This window comes from Ammospiza caudacuta, chromosome 17 (genome assembly GCF_027887145.1).
Source record: "Ammospiza caudacuta isolate bAmmCau1 chromosome 17, bAmmCau1.pri, whole genome shotgun sequence".
Taxonomy (NCBI): Eukaryota; Metazoa; Chordata; class Aves; order Passeriformes; family Passerellidae; genus Ammospiza; species Ammospiza caudacuta.
The window spans coordinates 6,474,306-6,494,731 of NC_080609.1; the positions used below are offsets into that span (position 1 = coordinate 6,474,306).

A 20,426-nucleotide genomic window follows, 5' to 3' on the forward strand; every position below is an offset into this window, starting at 1 on the left:
TGTCCAGAGATCCTTGCTGATCTAAGCACACTCAATTTGTCAGAAATTTAAAGTGATCGCTGATCTCAATAATAAAATATCAGAGCCCCAGATCCACCTGTACCTGTGGTTTTTCATCCTTATTTTCTCATAGAGAAGCACACATTTGGGTGGGACACACACTTTTCTCTCCATTCCCTCAAGTTATTTCTGTGCCGCTTCTCATCACTCCATTAGCTTTCAGCTTAGCACAAAGGAAAATTTCTGGGATATTGGGAATAAAACAAACCAACCAAAACATCCTCTGGTGGAAGCCAGTCCCACAGCATTCCTGGTGTGACAGAGCAGGTGTGAGCAGAGGCTGGGGCAGTGACAAACTGGGCTAATTACAGCCTGTGAGGGCTGAGTGCCACGGGTGTCACAGCAGAGCGGGGCCGTGTCCCTGCCCTGCTGCTGCGGCTCTGTCCCCACGCACAGCCCGGCACAGACATGGCTGCAGCGAGCACATCCTGAGGCTTTCCCTCCTCTCCCAGGATCTGCCACAGCTACAGAAAGGTAGGAGCTGCCAGATGGGCTGGGGTCATGCTGTGTTTGCTCCTGGGGAGGCAGAGAGGGCAGGGACAGGGCTGGGGCAGACACTGAGATGGGCAGTGGGGCACCTCTGGCTCTCCCTTGTCAGTGTTCACTTCGCATTAAATTGGCAAGCTCCGAGAATCTACAATCTCTTGTTCCTAAAATCTGGAGGCAAATATTCTCAAGATATTGTCTCTTTCTCCTAGAACAGAGCAGAGATGGAAGAGAAGAAAAGGATCTTTCTGAGAAGGTGGAAATGAGCAGTAATAGGGATAGAAATTCAAACTAATGCACCATAGGAAAGGTCTTAGCTCACACGTAAAAGCAGGGCACACACACCTGCTTGCTTGAAGTCGATTTATTCATAATAACTTTGTGAGAGTTGCTAAACCAGCTCCAGATGCTGTAGGACACATTGCTTGAGCTGCTCTATCAGCTTTCATTTGAAGGACAAGTTATGGACATTATTTTTGAAAGGGTGCAAATAAAATGCTGGCTACCCATGAGTCAATGCTCTTGGTGAGGGAATGTTCATCTATAAAGGAATTAAATTAAAAGTTGGCAAACATCAATTTTTAAAGTAATGATTAAGTGCTGGAAACAAGTGTGTAAGGCTGCCCTCAATTTTGAAAGCTAAAAGGGAACATGAAAGACAAAATTGTGCTCAAAGAGGACCAAGGCTGAATCTAAACTCAGCATTTCCCAACTTCTGTTGGTCCAGCTTTAAGGCATAACCAAATGTGACCATGTCACAGCAGAATTGATGTAGTGTCTCCCCAAAACAGCATTTCTGTCTACAACAGAGCTAAGGAAAACCAAGATTAATTAACTGTTAAACGTCACTGTGGCAGAACAGGAACTGAGCCCATTTTTTTTTCCCCCAGTCCAAGTTAATGCACAAACCACTGGACAATACTTCCCTTTAGTGGTTATTATTTTATTTTTGGAATGGTAATTAGGGAGGGACCAGTTCTAATGCAATCCCAGAGCTCAGCTGTGCTCACCCTTCACAGCAAGCGCCCTTTAAATGTGAATAAAGTTGGTCATCTCAAGGGAACAAGGGATTATACTTCAAACAGTAAACTAAGGAACAAGGTTTAATAGATAAACCTGGTTTGCATCAAAGGTTAGCACAGGAAGCAGTAATGGATCTTATTCAGTATTTTAATTAATAACCTTGGCAGAAATATAGGAGTGGCTAATAAAATGTATGACTTGAGAAACAAATTATGGAAGCAGAAAATCTATTACACAGAATAAGAAAAGTCAGAGACCTGCAGTGGCAGTATTTGTGTGCCTTATAATGCAACAAAGCAGCCCACTTAAAAAACTACCCCAAATTTCAGCTGCAAGCTGGGAGTTCATTAGTGCAGAATGACATTGGAGGAGAAAGACCTGCTGCTGGTTAATGACAACTTAAATACAAACCACCAGCGTGAGGTGGCTGGGAAAATGAAATAAGGGCTGCTGGATTGTTCTGCAGACAACTTTTCCATTCAACACAAGATGACATTCATGCCATTCCATGGGCTGAGGACAGAGGTCACTGACCATTCAGGGACAAGGAGGATGAATTCACTGTACAGAAATGAAAAGGATCAAACCTTGCTCAGTCCTGAGAAGGGACAGGAATGTTCTCTGGGCTGGCTCAGAAGAGAAGGTTTTCTGTAAAAGCAGGGTGCTGGCACAACAGCACACAGCAAGAAACTACTGTTAATAATTCCAGACTGGAAGGTTTGGGAAAGTTTACAGTGGTTTGAATTGCTTTAAGGTGAGAGCAACAGGAGCAGTAAATGTGCTGAATTACAGACCAGGGCTCCTTTCAGGAGGGACTAACCTAACACAAACATCTGATGTGGGACAGGACTGGAAACCCAGGCAGTGCCTGGGAGTGCACACAGCAGGGAGGGAGCCAGGGCAGTGAACAGACAAGAAAAGGGAAGCAGGTGAAGAGTCTGCACCAGGAGATTTGGTGCATATTCAGCCAGGCCCCCTCAGCTGCATCCTCTCCATTTGAAGGGGCTGGTAACCTGATTCAGGCTAAAAAGCCAGAATAACTGTGATATAAAAAAAAAATTAATTTCATGAGTTAAGAATGGGGAATTCAGAGTGTTCTTAATCTCCTTGAAAAGCTTGTCTACTCCAGATATAATGAATGCTTTCCAAAGTCCAAATTCTCATTTGCTGCCAGCAGTCCTCTCTCTTAGCTTCTATTTAAGAAAGAGAATAGGCAAATACCTGAGTCCTGCTCCCCAGTTATGTTTGTCTGTATTAGAGCTGGAACTATTCCTTTTTGAACATCTGAAAGCCCTCAGCACATTGTGAATGTTACCTGAAATGACCAACTCTGGACTAAAGGGAAAAGATCTCTCCACTGAGGAATTCAGTGTTTCATTGCTGGCCAAAAACTGGAATTAACTGCTTCAATCAGGTGAAACACGCTCTTGATATTGTTCAAGCCCTGGATGTAATTGCATGCCAGCAATGGCATTTTATGGTCACTCTTCAAAATATCAGAAGTTTAAATTGCCTCATAAACACAGCTGGAAGGACTAAATGCCCAGGAAAATGTTAAATTAGTGATGGCAGGAGAACCAGAACACATTTAGCAAACTGAGAGCCTTTGAGCCAGTGTCCTGGAAGCCAACAGGCCTCTGGAGAAAACTACTATTCCTCCACATGTCCATGAAATGTGGAGATCATTTACTATAATATTTTCATGCTAATCTTCCAAAATACCAAACTTTTGAATGTAGCACCCTATATTCTTCAAACACACGAATCTTAAAGTTTCCTCCCAAATTCCATGTTCCCTTTTTTCTGTCTCTGAGCACTGAACAGCAAATCCCACACTGACAGCAGATGAACCTGGAATGGAGATCAAACCCTTCTTACAAAGTCACTGCAGGCTGAGATGCCATCCTTGAGAGCCAGGTATGACCCTGGAAGGAGTATTAGTGCTGCAGGGAGCTCTGGTTTCCAAATGAAACCCCTTTCCAAGCAGAGATGAGTTTGAATGAGCCCCACCTGGGGTTATTGAGCCAGCAGGGGCAATCAGGAGGGACGTGCAGAGTGGGGCTGTGCCCTGGAATTTCACAGCTCATCAGCCTCGCCTGCCTGCACCAGGCTGCTCCTCACACCCAAACACAGCTCCTGGAGCAAGTCAGAGGAAAATGATGGAAACTGCCTGCCCACCCTCCCCTGGGGTCTCTCCTTCCTGAACAGAGAGATCAGTGCTTGCTTGCACTGAGCTGGCTCTTTGTGCACATCCCTCAGGGTGCGAGTTACTTCTTGTTTTAAATACTGATTTCCACATGACTTAAAGTCTTTATTTTCCAGTGCAAACCCGTTTATACCAATGTGTAGACGAGATTAAAACTTGAGAGAACACAGAGAACTGTTTTGGTGCCCCTGGACTGTGCAGTTCTGCCTGCAAATCAAGCAGTTTGCAGGAGTTGGAGTCAATCTGTTGGACAAACCCGGGCCCACCCCAGGGGCTGCTCTGCCCTTGCTCTGTTTGCTCAGGGTGGCTGCAGAGAGGGCGGCTCACACCATCCTGGGCTGCTCACTGCGACCTCCTGGCTGTCACTGCAGACAGGCTTACAGGGCATTTTCCTGCTCTTCAGGAACTGCTGCCTGGTATTTCTCCTTATGAGTTTTCCTCCAGGGCTACTCACACTGTTCTCTCCTATATCTCCTTCTCCAACACCTGAAAAAGAGGGAAATCCCTTGCTCTAATTTAGGCAACAACAGCTGCAGGTTTGGAGGTCAGCCCTGAAGGGCTCTCGGGCACTTTGTACAGGGCAGGGACCAGGAGCTGAGAGTCAGCCGAATTAAAGGCTCTGCAGAGCTGCATAAACAACCCTAAAAATGCCTTTCCTGACCTCTGGACGCTCAGCATTCATGCCCAGAGGGTACCGAGCCCCTGGCGCTGCCTCCCACCCGGGCTGAGGAGCTGAGCCCCCCCAGCCCCAGCAGCTCCTCCATTCCCGCTCACACAGAGCTGCTGCAGGTGGAACAAGGCACAGAGAGGAGAGAATTCAGGGCTTTATCACAGACCACAGCCCCTGTGCTCGGCAGCTCCAATAGATCCAACAAACCCGGCATCCCAAATACATCCAACACAAACCCGGCATCCCAAATACATCCAACACAAACCCGGCATCCCAAATACATCCAACACAAACCCGGCATCCCAAATACATCCAACACAAACCCGGCATCCCACACCATTCCCCGCTGTGCTGCTGACTCGTGTCCTGCCCATTCCCCCGGTGATGTTATCCCATCCCTCGGGTGGAGCCGGGATTACTCAGTGTGTGCCTGCTCTCGGCAGGAACCTCGACAAGTTCTCACCGTGTTAGCCATCATCGCTCCCTCCTGCCCCTGCCCGGGCTCACGGGCACTGGGTGCAATTCAAAAGCTCTTCCCTCTTTTTCCTGTTTCGCAGCGAGAGGAATTCTGCGGAAGTGTCACCCAAATGGACACCACCCAGCGTTTGGTGCACCAAGATGGGAATAAGACAAAAGCTTGGAGACTCCCTGTAATTTTCCCCACTAATCCCTGTCCCAGTGGAGCAGCTCTTGGCCAACGCCGGATAATGTCACATCATCCATCACAGCACTTCTGAGCCACAGTCACTGCTGACAAACTGTTTATTCTCCCTTGCTTCTCACAGCTTCATCCTACCCAGATTCTCTTGCCTCACCTTTTTTTTCTTGGTGGGATCCTCAGGAAGCTTCATCAATGGCCTGTTAACACCTCTGCCATTCCCAATCCTCTAATAAAGGTTTAGCTCCTTTATAACAATTACAGTGAAATGTACCTTTCTCTAGCCATCCTCTCCAATCCATGTATTTGCAATTTCCTTTGGTATCTTTGGCCTTAACGTGGCCAATGCTGTACTTCTGATTGTTTTCTCCCACCATCCTACCTATTCCCTCAATGATTCATTCTGCTACCATTTTTCATATCACCTGCCGTTCATCCAGATTTGTGAAAATCACGGCACATCTTCCCTGGTGATATTGTCAAATCCCTTTTTATTTTTTTCTCCCTGAGAGGCTGATGCTTTAACTCAGCACTGCTGATCCTCCCTGTTTTGTCCTCTCCCTCCAACACCCCTTGCAAACAGACCTGTTGGGACATCCTGCCTTGCCCAGCAATTCCTCTGCTGCTTTTACCCCACGCATCTGGGCAGTTTATGCATCTGTGCTCCTTTTTTCCCCAAAACTTCCCTTTTCCCCCAAAACACTCTCTGACCTGTGCAACAAGGCTGTCCCTTTTTTCTGCAAAGGACTCTTCCAGTAAATGTTAGTAAGAAATCAACCAGTTAATACTGCTTGAAGGGGCAGCTAGGAATAATTATCACCTTTCCACTGGCAGGGATACAAACACACATCTCTATCCCCGTCCTCTTCCTCCCACCCGCCTTTATCGCGAGGATCAGCCCCTGCCAACACCTGCAAAACACACATTTTGTGGTTTCACCCTGCTCAGAGCCTCAGGCAGCGCAGTCACCCGTAATGAGGATGTTTCCCAACAAAAGCCTGTCACCTACCGATGAGACAATAGTTTCACAGGACAAAACCGGTCACGATAACAACGCTGATAAGTTTGCACAACAACCCGAAGAAAGACGGGTCCGAATTGCCGCTGATTGCACTGACTTAATCACAAGGGAAGGTTTTTCACAGGGGCTCCAAGTATGCTCTGCCCTTTTTTTGATTACTTGGAAAAAAAAAAAATAGCTTCTTTTCTGCACAGGAAACTCCTTCAGTCCCGAGTTTGCACAGTGTTTTCTGTGGGAACATCTTTAGCTTCCCAGCACAAAGAAATACTGGTATTTCTTTTATTAAGATGGTATTTTCTACCCTCCACCTTCCTTATAATGAAGTGCGACAGGAACTGACTGCTCTCCACCCTAAAAAAAACAAAACAAAACAGTGTGAAAACTGCTAATTTCCCTCTGAGCACCACCCAAGTGTGAGAAGCAGGAGCCACAGAAGCACTGGCAAACCCAGGGCAGGGAGAGCCAGGCAGGGAAGGTTTATTTTGCCCTTGTCTCACAGGTGAGCACAGGGAAGGTTTGATTTGCCCTTCTCTGGCAGGTGAGCACAGGGAAGGTTTTATTTTGCCCTTCTCTCGCAGGTGAGCGCAGGGAAGGTTTTATTTTGCCCTTGTCTCACAGGTGAGCACAGGGAAGGTTTTATTTTGCCCTTGTCTCACAGGTGAGCGCAGGGAAGGTTTTATTTTGCCCTTGTCTCACAGGTGAGCACAGGGAAGGTTTTATTTTGCCCCTCTCCCACAGGTGAGCCACAGGGAAGGTTTTATTTTGCCCTTGTCTCACAGGTGAGCACAGGGAAGGTTTTATTTTGCCCTTGTCTCACAGGTGAGCGCAGGGAAGGTTTTATTTTGCCCTTGTCTCACAGGTGAGCACAGGGAAGGTTTTATTTTGCCCCTCTCCCACAGGTGAGCCACAGGGAAGGTTTTATTTTGCCCCTCTCCCACAGGTGAGCCACAGGGAAGGTTTTATTTTGCCCTTGTCTCACAGGTGAGCACAGGGAAGGTTTTATTTTGCCCTTGTCTCACAGGTGAGCGCAGGGAAGGTTTTATTTTGCCCTTGTCTCACAGGTGAGCGCAGGGATGGCGGCGGAGAAGCAGCGGCCGCAGGTGCCCATGGTGATGTACGAGCCGCACCCCGAGCGCTTCCCGGAGCCCTCGGCGCCGCCGCTGGGCCAGGACGGTGAGCGGGGCCGGGAGGGGATCCCGGGGGCTCCCAGGGGTTGGGTTCCAGTGTTGTCACTACATTGCAAGAGTTCTATTGTCATTACACTGCAAAGGTTCCATATTGCTAGAATTTCATACCTCCGCGATGTTTCTCGCAGGCAGCTCCTCTAGGCACTGACTCTTCCTCATCCTCACAGCAGCCACTGACTCCAGTTCCTCCTCAAACAACCAATCCACTCTTTTATAACACTCTTCTTATTGGCTACAGCTGTGGCCTGTTAATATCAGGCCTGCTCCTAATCTTTAATAATTGGTTCAGCTGCAACTCTTTAGGGGATAAGATCACATTCTATACCACTTTCATTTACCCATCCTATATCCCCCTACATTCCAGCTCATCACCGAGCACATCTGGGGCCCAGCCTTGCCAGGGTGTGATGGGTTTAGAAAGCGTCTGTGCCAGTGTATAAACCCCAGGGTGGGATAGGATCTCCTAATAGAGACATCACTAAAATGTTCCTGTGCCTTTAAAGTTCAAAAGTCTCAGCATCCACAGCTCCAACTAATGGCAATAATTTTTAGTTAATAATTTTTAGTTAATAATTTTTAGTTAAAAAATATATACTTAATAATTTAGTTTAGTTAATAGTTTTTAGTTAATAATTTTTAGTTTAGTTAATATTTTATTTTAAAACCACGTGTTTTATTGCAGCTGTGTTGCTACAATAATTTCATATTCCTAACGCGCAAGTGTTCAGCCAGCAAACTCTGTACGTGGATGGGCTGTGTCCTGCTTAAATTGTCATCTAGTTTTAGAGTTCTGCCTTTTTTCTGCAGTCCCTGCTGGCCAGGCTGCCCTCCCCAGGCTCCTACAGGGATGCAGTGATGACAATTCAGCTCCAGGGCTGCAGGAGGTGCCAGGAACTGCTGCTCTCCTGGATGGGCTTTTCCTTCTGAACCCAGGCACTGCCCTCCTCCTGGATGGGCTTTTCCTTCTGAACCCAGGCACTGCCCTCACACCCACACAAGCACCTCAACACTCCCCATCCTCAGTGATTGTACCTCTGTTACCTTCTGCTGCTGAGGAAATTGCCATTTACTGGACAGGGCTGGAGAAAAAATCCCAATGGGAGGTCAGGCAGTAACTTATAATGCTGGATGTGTCACCCATGGGCCTCTAACCCTGACTCATTTTCAGATATTTCGTTTGGATCAGCTCTCTCTGTAAATATTTTTGTCCTCAAAGATCTCTCTGGCCTTTTCCTAAGCTCAGCAGAGCTTTCAGGAGGCTCTGGAGAAGGAATCTCTCACTTGAAGCCACTCAGGCAAGGCACAGGCAGTGCCCACACCCAGCACTGAGCTGCAGATCCTCCTCTAACACACAGCCAGTGGGAGCTCACCTGTACTAAGAACATTCCTTTTCTAAATCAGAAGGAAATTATTTAGTTTTTAATTTTTTTACCATTTCCCCCCCACAAATAATATCCCCTAAAAAATCAAACAGAAAACTCCTCAAAACCAAAAACTAAAGACCAGCCCACCACCACAAAACCCAAACACCATTGCAAATCTCTACCACTTCTGGCAAGCCATTCAAGAAAATATTGATAACATTTTTTTCACCTTTGCCACTATATCCTACTCTTGAAAATCCTGGTTTTATATTCCATTTGTATCCCTATGGGCTCATTCATTCCCTGGTTGCAGCCACATCCTTTGTGAGAGTTTGAGCACAGGCTGGACTCAGGGCTGCTCTGCCGGGGGTGGGAGTTTCTCCAATGCTGCCCAGGCTTGACCAACCAAGATTTCTCCTAGGGACTGTCCTCCTGCCCCAGAGCAGCCCTGGATGGGACAGGAGGACAGTCCCAGGATGTGTTTGGTACCACATCCATCCACGCCAGCTGGCTGTAAAGCTTTTTACATGGATTTATTTTGAATGTATTCATGAATGTAATTTTTTTTTATACAGTAATTTATTTCACCTTAGGTAGGCTGATTGCATTCTTTAATTTGAAAGATTAGCAAAAGAACTGAAAAAGCTTGAGGTGTCTTAGTCACCAGCTTCCCTTCTCCCAAAGCAAAAGGAAAAAGATATTTTAACTTTTTTTTTTTTCTTTCTAGAACAGAGTGTGATGAAATATCTTTGTTGAAAGCTGATGAAGTTTGAACTAGTGAAAAGGCTCTAAATACTAAATAGTAAGGGTTGTTACCACTGAAGGTAGAAGTGCTGTGGGTCCTTTATCTGTGGAGTCCTTAAATTAAGATTGAGTATCATGACAGTGTTATGCTGGAACGATGGAGTTGCTGCCTTTCCTAAGAAATGATTTGGTTTTTCAGCTTTTATAAAAGTGAGGCCAGCCAGTCACTGCAGCTCTTTGGCTTTGAGACCCCCTGAATCAGTTCTGTGGCTGGGTTTAGCACTCCCTGCAGGCCCCTCCTGTCTCACTCCATGGGTTTTTGGGAGCCAGAAGCTGTTGTTCCTTACAGATTTTTGCCTGCTTCTCTTTGCACAGGGGGCTATGAGTATCCCTCTCCCCCACCCTACTCGTACCGAGAGACCACCATCGTGGAGGAGCCGGGTAAGCCCAGGGTGTGCAGGACAGCAGGAGGGAAATGGGCTGGGTTTGAACATCCACACACAGGGTGGGACTTTGCTGACCCCATCACAACCTCATAAGCTGGAAAATTTCCACAGAAATGTCACAAGATAAACTAAGGATAATAATACAAGGAACTTAAACTTGATTGTCCAGCATTAGCCAATCTACACAAGTAACCATTTAAAAAAAAAACCAAAACCAAACCAAACCAAAAAGGCCAGAAGCCAGAGCTTTCAGAACAAATAATTTTAAGGCCAATGTTCCTGTTCTAGTCACCTTTATGAAGTGGAGAAGCTCAAAGGATTTGCTGAGGAAAGGCTTTGAAGAACAGTCAGTAACACCTCATACAGGAGCAAAGGAGACATACATTTTTAAATATCCTTAAAACCAGAAGGCACTTGAACTCAGACATGCTCTATCCTATCTATCTAACAGATACCTTCCCACTCCTCACATTTTGCCTCAGGCTACAGTGTGAAGTTGTACCCTAAACATGTTTTAGGATCCTTAAAATGGTATTTTTTTACTGATAACATTTCTGAAAAAATATCCTTCATGTATCTACAAGGGGTGTGCCCCTCGGGGAATATGACAGTCAAGTCTAGACTGCAAAAACATGAGCTGGAGACTGAGAACAGCACCAGTAGCTGTAGCTACAAACACCTACAGCTGTTTGGTAGGTGTAAGAGTAACTGCTTTGATGAATTTCTCATCACTACTGAAAAGTAGATCCAGAAAGTTCCCCAACCTCCTTCAAATCTCTTCTACGGGGAGAACAAGGATTTTCATATCATTGTAAATATCAGAAGATAAACCCTCAGTGTCAGAGTACATCCACAGAGGGTGGTGGGGACACACAGAATCAGCACAGTGGCTCTTAGGAATACACCTGAAATCAACAATATTAACACAGATGCCACATTAAGAACGCACATTCTCTGAATTTAGGCTTTTAAACTTGCAAAATATTTCCTGTGCTTCTAATTTGGCTGCTTCTCCTCTCCTCCTGAACTCAGTTTATTTGGTGCCCCAGCCTCCCATCATCGTGGCAGGGATCTTCTCCAGCAAACCAACATCCACAATCTGTCCTTCATGCCGCCAGCACATCACCACCCAGGTCACCTACAGACTGGGCAAGCTGTCCTACCTCCTGTGCACCAGCCTGTGCATGGTTGGGTAAGTTTTCATGGGCACTGTGCAGATTCAGCACAGCAGAAGGTTAAAAATAAGTAATTAAAAATCAAAGTTCTAGTTAGTGCCTATGCAGACAGTTTGCCCTTCTCCACTTGATGAGAAGCCATCCTGTCCTTTCTAGATACAGTCATCATGGCTACAGGGGATGCAAACTTGCTGAATTTATCCCAGTATGTTTCACTTTTCATAAGACAAGCAGAAATTGGTACAACACTGTCTCCTTCCCAACTGTAATTTAGAATCAGGCTCAGGAACAGACTCATGCATGAGACGTCAGAAGCAAAGATAAATTTTTTGGAAGATACTTTAAACATTAATAGGCTTGGGAAAGAAGTGGATTCACACAGTGGAAAGGCAGACAGAACAAGGCAGGGGGGAATCACAGCTGTGGCCAGCAGGAAAGGGAAGGCAGAAATCATTCTGTGCACGTCCATCTCCCCTTTGGCTCCAGGTGCTGCTTTGGATGCTGCTTCGTCCCTCTCTTCATCAAGCTCTTCAAGGATGCAGATCATTACTGCCCATACTGCCAATTTCACATTTATAGATACAAAAGACTATAGAAACAAACTTTGTGCAACCAGATGCTGTAAAGCCTCTATTTCCCAATGGCATAAGATGCTGCACATAAAACTACTGCTAGGAAACTCCCAGGACTATGCTTATGTTCTGCAGCTCCCTTGCTGGTGAACCCACCTGGTAAACTCCAGTTTAGCACCACATGGTTGGACTGGCTATAAAACAAAACACACTCCAAGACTAATTTGCACTATCATTTAATTTATGCTCTATTTGATTCGCTGCCCTGTGCTGTGAAGTTTCCAGCTGGTGAGTTCTTCAGCTCCTCTCAAATCCCCCACCCAGCTGGGACACAGACTCCTCTGGACCTCTCAGCCCACCACTACCCAAGGTTTGGACATGGATGTTTCAGAGAAGCTCTTACCTTCTCTGCACTGGAACTGACTGGCTGGGATTTCATTTCTCTCTGCTCTTCTCCCTGCAGGGCTGTGGGTGGTACAGTGTGGCTGATTATTTATTAACAAAACACTAAGTTATGAGACTGTCTTTACTCTGTTATGTATGAGGTAAGAAAATAAACCTGTTATTGTTCACAATGCTGGCAAATCTGTTGTGTGCATTGCTGCTGTGCCCTGTTTCACCCAGAGCAGAGATGCAGGTCACTGGGACACCTCCTTTACATTAACAAGCTACAATGCAAAAGGCACTTTGTGTGCAAACACACAAAGAAGAAAAAGCAGCAAACAAAGTCTGAAAAAAGTCACCACAACACAAGGCCTTTATTTTACCTCTCAGCCCTCTCACTGCAGTGCATCATCTCCCCAAAGCAGGACTTATTAGACTTCACCTTCACACAGAATTCAGTCACTTACCTTGTGCAATCAAATATCTGCAATTACAATGCCCAGGAGGTGCCCAGACCCTTCTCAACACTGACAGCAGCAGCAGCTGCTGCAGCTTATTGCTGGCTGGAAAATAAACAGAGGAAGAGAAGAAACTCGTGCATTTCCATGCTATAACATCATCAGTGCTTTCACACTGGCACATGTGAGGGCAGGGGGGATGCGGGGCAGCAGCACCGAGGCTGCTCCCCAACCCTGCTCTGGGCACCGGGGCTGCACTACGGGCACTTAAAGAGTTGAGAGAGATCCTTATCCACACTGTGCAGGTGTGTGACCAGTGTCCCTGTGCTGCGATCAGTGTGATGTGACCAGTGTCCCTGTCCCTGTGCAGTGACCAGTGTCCCTGTCCCTGTGCAGTGATCAGTGTGATGTGAGCAGTGTCCCTGTCCCTGTGCTGTGATCAGTGTGCAGTGACCAGTGTCCCTGTCCCTGTGCAGTGATCAGTGTGATGTGACCAGTGTCCCTGTCCCTGTGCAGTGACCAGTGTGATGTGAGCAGTGTCCCTGTCCCTGTGCTGTGATCAGTGTGCAGTGACCAGTGTCCCTGTCCCTGTGCTGTGATCAGTGTGATGTGACCAGTGTCCCTGTCCCTGTGCTGTGATCAGTGTGATGTGACCAGTGTCCCTGTCCCTGTGCTGTGATCAGTGTCCCTGTCCCTGTGCTGTGATCAGTGTGATGTGACCAGTGTCCCTGTCCCTGTGCAGTGAGCAGTGTCCCTGTCCCTGTGCTGTGATCAGTGTCCCTGTCCCTGTGCTGTGATCAGTGTGCTGTGACCAGTGTCCCTGTCCCTGTGCAGTGACCAGTGTCCCTGTCCCTGTGCTGTGATCAGTGTGATGTGACCAGTGTCCCTGTCCCTGTGCTGTGATCAGTGTCCCTGTCCCTGTGCAGTGTCCCTGTCGGGTCACTCACTGACCAGCCACAGTCCCGGGACGCCGCCCGCCACTGCCCCCTGCCGGGCACGGGGCGCACTGCGCGCTCCGCCCGCGGGGCACCGGGACAGGGACAGCGGGAAAGGGACAGGGAGACCGGGACAGGGACAAGGACACAGGGACAGGGACACCGGGACAGAGACACCGGGAAAGAGTCAGGGACACCGAGTCAGGTCAGAGTCCCCAGCAGCTCCTCCGGCAGCTGGCACAGCGCCACAGCAAAGGCGAGTCCTGGCTGTTGGACACTGGGGTTGAAGGCAGCATCGGGAACGAGCCTCAGGAACAGCTCTGCCCACCAGCCCTGTGACCCTAAGCCAGCTGTGCACCTCAAATTGCCCCTACTGAGCTGATCCCCGTTCAGTTAACCTAGGCTGGGCATATGCACGATTTTTACTTCAACACCTGCACCACTGCAGCCTTGGGACCACAGAAACTCGTCTTCAAACAGTAAGATGCGAAAAACCATAAAAAATACATGTAAAAACTGTTAAACACCCATTTTCCCAGGCTTTCATGAAAGCCAGAGCCAACCCTGCACAACCCCCTCCAACACCCAGTCATGCTCAGAGCAGCTGCCCCAGCTTTCCCTCCTCTGTACCAAGGTCAGGGACTGTCCCCCCCAACCACCCAACCTGCTGTGACCTCATGGAACACAAACCCTCAAGGATGGAAGGCACACAGATGGCAGCACAACAGGTTTTACCAATTCACACATTTTTTTAGGATGTTTAGATTTTTCTCTATTTTAAAATGTGGCTGTGAAACCACAAGTGTTGCTGTTAATTAGTGGTAAATAATGCACCAAGTCAGTGGCATTAATCAGGAAAGGTGCAAAACCCAAATCCACATGAATATACACACAGCAAAGAAATTATAGAAATGTATGACTTGAGATGTGCAAGAGGTATTTAACAGAAGTAGTCAGGACATTTTTACACCACTATTTATAAGTACAATAGTTTTACACAACTATTTAATAAAAAATAAAGCTTCCAACCATAGAAAATTTAATTTCCTGCTGTGCTTGGTATACAGCTAACTTCAACATCACCTGGGACAGAAATTAAATAGAACACAGATATGGATCCAGATTAGGACATATTACATGTGAACATTTCCCCCTTTTTCTGACCCAGAGACCAGGCAGGTTTAACAGCCAACAATAAATGACACTTGCTGCTCTCACATCAAACAGTGACACTGCACCTCAGTGTTTCAGGAAAAGCAAGGGCTCAAAATGTGGAAGCTGAGGTACAAGTCAGAATTTACCTTCTTGTAGAGGGACAGAATGTAAGTAAATAAAGGTAGTATAGAAAGTAATCTTATCCCCTCTAGAGTTGCAGCTGGGTTAATTATTAAAGATTAGAAGCAGGCCTGACTTTAATAGGCCAGTAACCAATAAGAAGAGTGCTATAAAAGAGTGGATTGGTTGGTTGAGGGGACTGGAGTCAGTGGCTGCTGTGAGGACAAGGAAGAGTCAGTGCTCTGAGGAGCTGTCTGTGAGAAACATCATGGAGGCACGAAACTCCAGCAATATGGAACCTCTGCAATATAATGACAATAGAACTCTTGCAATGTAATGACAACACCTTCTGGCCAGCACACCTTACAGTATTAATGCCATTCCTAACACACAATTTAGCCAAAGTTTGCAAACTTTATCTACTTGATCTAACCAAAATCTCCCTGAGTTCTGAGTGACCCAAGAGCTGTAACTCCCACTCCTCTCCAAAATGAAGAGCCGAGACACAGAGCAGAGTTTACCCCGGACTATTTTATTTACAATATGTACAGTTCCTACAGAAAACGATTGCTCACAGAGGATTTCACACAGCAACCCCCCGGCGTGGCTCCGATGGGCGCTGCCGCCTGCAGCCAGCGCAGCCCCGCGCTCCGATCGCCGGGAAGGGTGGGGACACTGGCACGGGGACACCGCTGGCACAGGGATGCTGCTGGCACAGGGATGCTGCTGGCACGGGCGGGGATGCTGGAGGAGCCAGAGGGCAGCAGCTGAGGTAGATCCGGGATGCGGGAGGCGCTCGCTCTGCTCGTCCTGCCCGGGCGGCTGTGCCAGCCTGTGCCAGCCTGGGCGGCTGAAGGGGCTGGGGCTGGCTGGCACTCTCTGGTCAGCAACTCTCAGTGCTGTGATCTGCTCAGATTTCACAGAATGCTTTGGACTCCTTCAGGATAAAAGGCACTATGTAAATCTACAGGAACCACACTGTTTTGGTAGGGAGAATTCGGATGGGCTGTTAAAACGTTGCTCTGATGCTGTGTACAGGAGATTACATCCTTATTGCTTAACACTTATATTACCATTACCTTAATTTAATGCATTCACTGTGTATTATCCAATAATTCCAAAATTTAAATAAAGAAATGGAAAGCATGGCAATTTTGAAGAATGTATTCTTGTAATTTTTTTAATGAACTACACAAACATACTGCACCTGAGAAACCCTCCTGTCCTCCTCTTCGTGTTTCCACATTTCAGTAACAAGTTACTTGTGCTCCAAAACATTTTTTTTTTTTAGAAAATCCTTCAGTAATTGAAAACTGCATATGGAATGCCTCAAAGTATGGACATCACCAAAGTAGTGTGGGAATAGCACACATACTGAAGCACATGAAATCCAGTCATCTAAAACCCAAAAGGCACCCAAAATTTACTGTTAGTGGCTTTTTCTTCTGAAATAGGAAGGACTGTGTTTCTTAAGATAGTCCCTAAAAGCTGCGACCATCCCATAAATGAATGTGAAAACTTTGTGACATTCAGATACAAGCTCAATTTCATATCAGTCTCAACAACACTAAATATAATTAGGGCTTACTACTGCTGACCAGAGGCTCTGATTCACAGGAACAGTTTGGAAACAAATCCTGACATGTACTGAAAGCCTGTAGAGACAATCCAAGTACCAGTAAAAACAGCCCTGGGATGGTGCAGTTGTCACCAGCCTGTGGAAATGCAAAGCAAAGGAAAGCTTTCTCACTTAAGGCATGCCTGATAAGCACTTCCCTCTATGCTAACCTACACACACAGACAGCAAAACAAAAGTAAACAACTAGTTTGCCTTGACTGAAAATAAGAGACAGTTAAAAGCACTGCAAGATACAAACTAAAAAGAGAATCAAACATTTCTAGAACTTGCACCTTCTATTTTGGTTTGAATACAGGGAACACATTACAGAGGGAATCTATTACTCTATGAAGAGACCTTACCTTTAGAGACTCCAGATTTCACTTTACACCATTTATATTAGACTTGAGAATCTGGACCACAAAATTTTTTACAGGCAGGCAGAGTCCAGTCTACCACAAAGACTCTACTACAAGCTTTACAAACAAACTAGTAAAATAATTTTTCCATTTGTCTTTTTTTTTGTACATGGCTCCTTTCCTGGAAAACCTTTTATTTGTTAAGCTCAAATGTGACTAGTTAGGATGTAAAAAAACCAAACCCCACAAAAACCTCCAAATCCCAAAACTATTAAACAGAAACCCCCACAAAGTTCCCCCAAAACAATGAATGAGGATTATACAATTGTCAACACTTAGGGAAAAAGAAAACCACACCTTTAGCAAAATCTCATGAATGAAAACGTTTCCTAAAACTCTATTTCCAAGGAGAGGAGAAATCTTCTTCAATGTCCATGTCATCACTCATCAAAAAAAATTTTATAGAAAATTTTATTCAACATACAACATTTTCCAGCAAAAAAAGGCAATATACAGGAAGAGGAGTTGTACACTGCGGCTACAGAAACAAAATAAAATACTGGAAAAGAATGTAAAATTAAGTGTGAATTGCTGATTCTATCTTTACTGCACTCAAAACTAGACACGCGGCTGGCATTAGCTCCAAAGAAAAGGAAGCAGTCTGGGGGCTGAAATAAAACTACACACAATGAATATCAACATCAGTGAAATTCACTTGCAGACTCACCCAATAAAATTAACCTCCAAGTGTTAAATTGTACATGTTCATTCATTAAATATACAATTGCTTTTTTCGGTTTTTTTCTTCTTTTTTCGTTTTTTTTTCCTCCTTTTTTATACAAAGTCAACAGCTTACTAAACACTAGTGAGCATGCCCTCTGTGCTAAAAGGCTAGTTCTTGTGTTTTCCCCATCTCTTCCCATAAAATTAATGATATTTATAATCTTTTCACTTGCTTTTGCCAACTTTTGAGTGTCATTCTATTTGCCAGGAGATGGCATAATCAATTGCAACAGTATTTCTCAGTGGTTGGAAATTTCATAGAAAGACCCAAATATCTCTTTTTAGGACTCGGGGCATCCACTTGGTAAAACGGGATGCAAAGTATTGACTAAATTAAATGAAAACTAGTTTATTAAAAAAGATTCTATGAAGCTGGAGGAGACAAAAATCCCGAATAAGTGCCAACAATGTACACAATAAAGTAGAGATTGCTATTTATTGATGATGTGAGTTTTTCTTTTGCATTTACAAATGCACAAAAATGTCATTTAAAGTATAACTGAAGGAAATAAATCTGATGTGAGTCTAAACATAAGACTTACTAGCTGCAGTGATGGTGAACACCACATGGGAAGGGCAGCCAGTCAGCTTATGCCATCTATAAACGTACTACAGACAAATAATTTTGCCAATGTCAACTGTTCTACTAAACTCTTCCCTCATTATGCTGACAATTGCCTTGCATTACGTTTACCATAAAATAACTCTCATTGGCATCCAAGCTTTTATAAAAACACCTTCATTTTGCTCAAAAAGGGCAGTCAATAGATACAGAGAAGCCAAACTGAACAGCCTCAACAAAATAAAATTAACATCAGCAGCAAATCCTCTTGCTGAAGACTTCAGATATAGTGCACGTGTACCAAAGTCCTACAGTTGTTAAAAAGGTGCACACACACACTTATTTTTGTCCCTTGCCTTGACAATCTGGTTAAGTAAGTCAGTTATGGATTTTAATAGCTTTTTCAAGGTAAGTGTAGCGACTTCTCTTTGGGGCTTTATTGAAATGGTCAAGCCCTAGCCATGGCCTTGGATGAGACATGTTGCCTAGAAAAGAAAAGAGAAAAAAAAAAATGAAGTTTAAAGAATAAATTGGAAAAATGTTTCCATTACACAGCCTAGTGCTGTGTGCCCTGCCCACAGTGTGCTGGGAATCAGAAAGGGCAGAGCAGCCCCATAGCCAGAGGGGCAGGGTTTTCCTTCCAGCAGCACATTCACAGCTCCTTCTGCAGCAGGTCCCTGCTTTTTGTCTTCTTCAGTCACCTACAGGACTTTACAGCAGTGAAGGCTGTGCTAAAGCAAGATAACCATGTTATGGCCAGAGGCACATCACAGTACCAGCTCTCACCAAAGTGCTGAGCCTGTTTCACACAGGGAGGATCTGCCACTGAAACATGACAACCAGCAGTATTTGCCATCATCTCTGCTATCCCTATCACCTACTTTAACTGGGAATATCAGTTTAATTCATGTAAAATGTAAATAATGCTAATTAAGAAATCATGAAACTGATGCCCCTCTTTATTTTCTAAGAAAAAACCTTAGTCACTTAGATTGCAAAGAAAATATACAGATTTTTTTTCATTTGTTCAACCCAATATTATTTATTCTACTGCTAATTTTAATGAAAAACCACAGTCCACATACTTTTATTGCAAATGGGAGAAATTCTCTTTTAAGATGTTCTCAATGCAGAGCATCCAATGTTCTTTGAAGTGAAATGATAAAGGCAGAAACTAAAGAGGCCCCCAGCAAGGAAAGTACATTCTACATTCAAAGCCATCAGCTGAAACCACTAAAGCATAAAACATGTGACCTTGTTGGTTGCCTGCATCTGCATTTTGTGATATATTTTCTTCAATCAAAATTATTTTGGTTTTTTTTCTTGTTTGATATAATGGTCAATATCAAATTAAAAGAGAACTGGCAGTCTTAGTGAGAGAATTTGAATGTTTCTGAAGAAAGAAATGAGATCCTACATGGTTGGTCACGTAGCTATAGTGATGTACCTTGGCAACAGCAGAGGGACACTACTGACATCAGCTGTGCCAATCAAACTGTGCAATGCCCCAGCTTTGGTTCCATCACTCCAGTGTGTGCTAAAATTTGGCATTTGTAGAAATTATTTCTATCGAAGTATATTCTATCACAGGGGTGAATTCCATGAACTCTCAAATTAAAACCTTTTGCTCTCACATTCCCTATAACTCCTACAAACAGTTCAAGTTCTCCCTTCTCCACATTCTGTGCCTTTGACGTGGTCACCTGGTTGGTTTTTCAAGCTGTTTTGGCACCACTGGCTCTGCCTTGCTCACCAAGCCCAGCAGTTCATTGCAGTCTATTGCCTTTCCCTCCCTGACCCAAGGGAGATGACTCCCAGAATAAAATCAGGACTCTGCCTGGATCTGTCTGTGGAGAAATGGCCACCTCCAAGCTGACCATCCAGAGACCCTCCACCAGTAGGGCCCAGAGGTGACCGTGACACACTCCTGGGCTCTGGGGTGACTTGTGCACTCACAGCTCTGGCAAGCCAAAGCCTATCTGTGCTACCCACACAACAAAAGGATTGTTTGCTAGGCTCCTGCAAGTAATAACACAGGTCTAACTCTCTGCAGGTTTTGAAATAAATGGACAGTTACAGGATTTCTTTACAGCTGTTACATCAATCCAGAGCACAGCTGGGAAAAACTGGAGAAAGCTTGATCCTAGCAAAGCCTACCAATAAAAATTAGCATTCCTAATTGTTAGAAAAATAGAACTGCAGAGAGTCAGTGCAACTCACAGAGAGGAACACTCAGCTAAGCTGGAAAAAGAAATCCCAGTGAATTCAAGGGTTTCAATGGATCCCTGACTGTGGATGCAAAGGCGCCATTCCCAAACAGAATTCTCCAAAGAGGAAAAGGAGAGATTTGGATTTAGAAGCACTGCTGCAGGTGGCCCAGAGGAGCTGCAGCTGTCCCAGCCCTGGAAGTTCCAAGGCCAGGTTTGATGGGGCCCTGAGT

General features: G+C 45.2%; 2 protein-coding genes across 3 annotated transcripts in view; one reads left to right on the top strand and one right to left on the bottom strand.

Moving 5' to 3' along the window:
* Positions 1 to 451: 451 nt before the first annotated feature.
* Positions 452 to 11,963, top strand: LITAFD (LITAF domain containing). The gene is made up of 5 exons (XM_058816355.1): positions 452 to 534; positions 7,186 to 7,297; positions 9,795 to 9,860; positions 10,898 to 11,057; positions 11,527 to 11,963. The coding sequence occupies exons 2-5, from the start codon at positions 7,198 to 7,200 to the stop codon at positions 11,633 to 11,635; spliced, it is 435 nt and encodes a 144-aa protein (XP_058672338.1). The 5' UTR covers positions 452 to 534; positions 7,186 to 7,197; the 3' UTR covers positions 11,636 to 11,963.
* A 3,229-nt stretch (positions 11,964 to 15,192) lies between these two features.
* Positions 15,193 to 20,426, bottom strand: part of USP7 (ubiquitin specific peptidase 7) — a 70,795-nt gene continuing 65,561 nt past the window's right edge. For both annotated transcript variants that reach the window (XM_058816353.1, XM_058816352.1), the window contains one exon: positions 15,193 to 18,471. In XM_058816353.1, the coding sequence (XP_058672336.1) occupies positions 18,365 to 18,471 (107 nt within the window). In that variant the 3' untranslated portion in view covers positions 15,193 to 18,364. The remainder of the gene's footprint in view (positions 18,472 to 20,426) is intronic.